General features: G+C 36.9%; 1 protein-coding gene across 1 annotated transcript; it reads right to left on the reverse strand.

Moving 5' to 3' along the window:
- Nucleotides 1-67: 67 nt before the first annotated feature.
- On the reverse strand, nucleotides 68-780 carry LOC108357411 (uncharacterized). Its single transcript, XM_017608490.1, has 2 exons — nucleotides 604-780; nucleotides 68-543 (listed from the first exon to the last, which is right to left on the reverse strand). The coding sequence occupies exons 1-2, from the start codon at nucleotides 752-754 to the stop codon at nucleotides 314-316; spliced, it is 381 nt and encodes a 126-aa protein (XP_017463979.1). The 5' UTR covers nucleotides 755-780; the 3' UTR covers nucleotides 68-313.
- Between the last annotated feature and the right edge of the window lie 384 nt (nucleotides 781-1,164).

Consider the following 1,164-nt stretch of genomic DNA (forward strand, 5'->3'; position numbering starts at 1 on the left):
CCCCCCCCCTAAATTTCGTTCTGGCTACGCCCATGATCATGACGTATATACGAACTTGTATCTTAAATGGTATGATATTGATGTATATATTGACTAGTATGTCAACTGATATATTGCTGATGCAGAGGCTGACTAGTATGCCAACTGGTATAGTGCTGATGCAGAAGAGGACAATTGCCATCTCGTAGGACATCGCCGCGGCCAGTTGCTTATATGGAAAAATTACAGAACTCGAACTAGTTGAGGCCGTGTGGCTGACTAGTATTTGATTAGTATAAAACTAATTGAGTTGACTGAAGGGTACTTATTACTTTTAAGTTTCTTCAGCATCGACTAAATACTCTTCCAGCTCGTCCATTGTATAAACTGCATTTTTGTTTGGGATAGCACTCCTTTTAAAAACTACTTCAGGATCTGATGATATTGTTAAGTATGACATCAAGTCTCTGTTTGTATGCTCCCGAGCAGTTTTACGTGTATGATCATATCGTACGATACGTATGTGTTTATGTAAAGCTTCCAGAGCTTCCTCTGAAAAATTGCCTGTGGGAATAAATTCGTAGTAGTAAAAAATGCCGAATAGCAACAAATCGATTTTCTTACCAATTGGTAGATCGAAATACTCAATAACCTCACACCCATGCATCAATATTTTATGCACGCTGCTAGGCATGTAGTACCATTCGTATTCAGTCAAATACATTGTTCTTGTCCTTATAAGGAGCTCTCTAAACGCGTCGATATTAATACGCATTCCACACGATATTAATCGCAGTATTATTGAAAAAATTTGAATTAGCTNCAAATAAGATTCCCTATATCTCTCTTACGCAAACCCTCTAGGAATGGCAGCTACTTTCATTTTGGTCCTTTTTGACTACAAAATGTTTTTTTAAATTGATTATATCATCATTAGTTGTTCCAAATCCAGTCTTTACTTGGTCCACTATTAAGCCTAATCTTGTCCTAAACTCATTTTGAATCCTAACTTTATTCGCAGAAAAGGCGTCTTTGTTTTCTTTGCGAACTTGCCAGCATTTAAATGTTAAACGGTATGCGATGTGGAGTAAACACTCAAAACATCTAATCCAAGCATGCAGTGTAGACAACCCATACTTGTAATGGTTACCGATTGGTACTTTTGTAAAATTAGTAACATTCATT

Source organism: Rhagoletis zephyria, unplaced genomic scaffold (genome assembly GCF_001687245.7).
Source record: "Rhagoletis zephyria isolate East Lansing unplaced genomic scaffold, Rhagoletis_zephyria_1.1 Rzeph_scaffold_76759, whole genome shotgun sequence".
Classification (NCBI taxonomy): domain Eukaryota; kingdom Metazoa; phylum Arthropoda; class Insecta; order Diptera; family Tephritidae; genus Rhagoletis; species Rhagoletis zephyria.

Excerpts from the sequence above, each read along its gene's own strand:
- LOC108357411 (XM_017608490.1), bottom strand. The coding sequence starts at position 754 with ATGCGTATTAATATCGACGCGTTTAGAGAGCTCCTTATAAGGACAAGA. Across the intron at positions 544-603 it reads GTATTTCGATCTACCAATTG|GCAATTTTTCAGAGGAAGCT; the intron begins GTAAGAAAATCG and ends TTATTCCCACAG.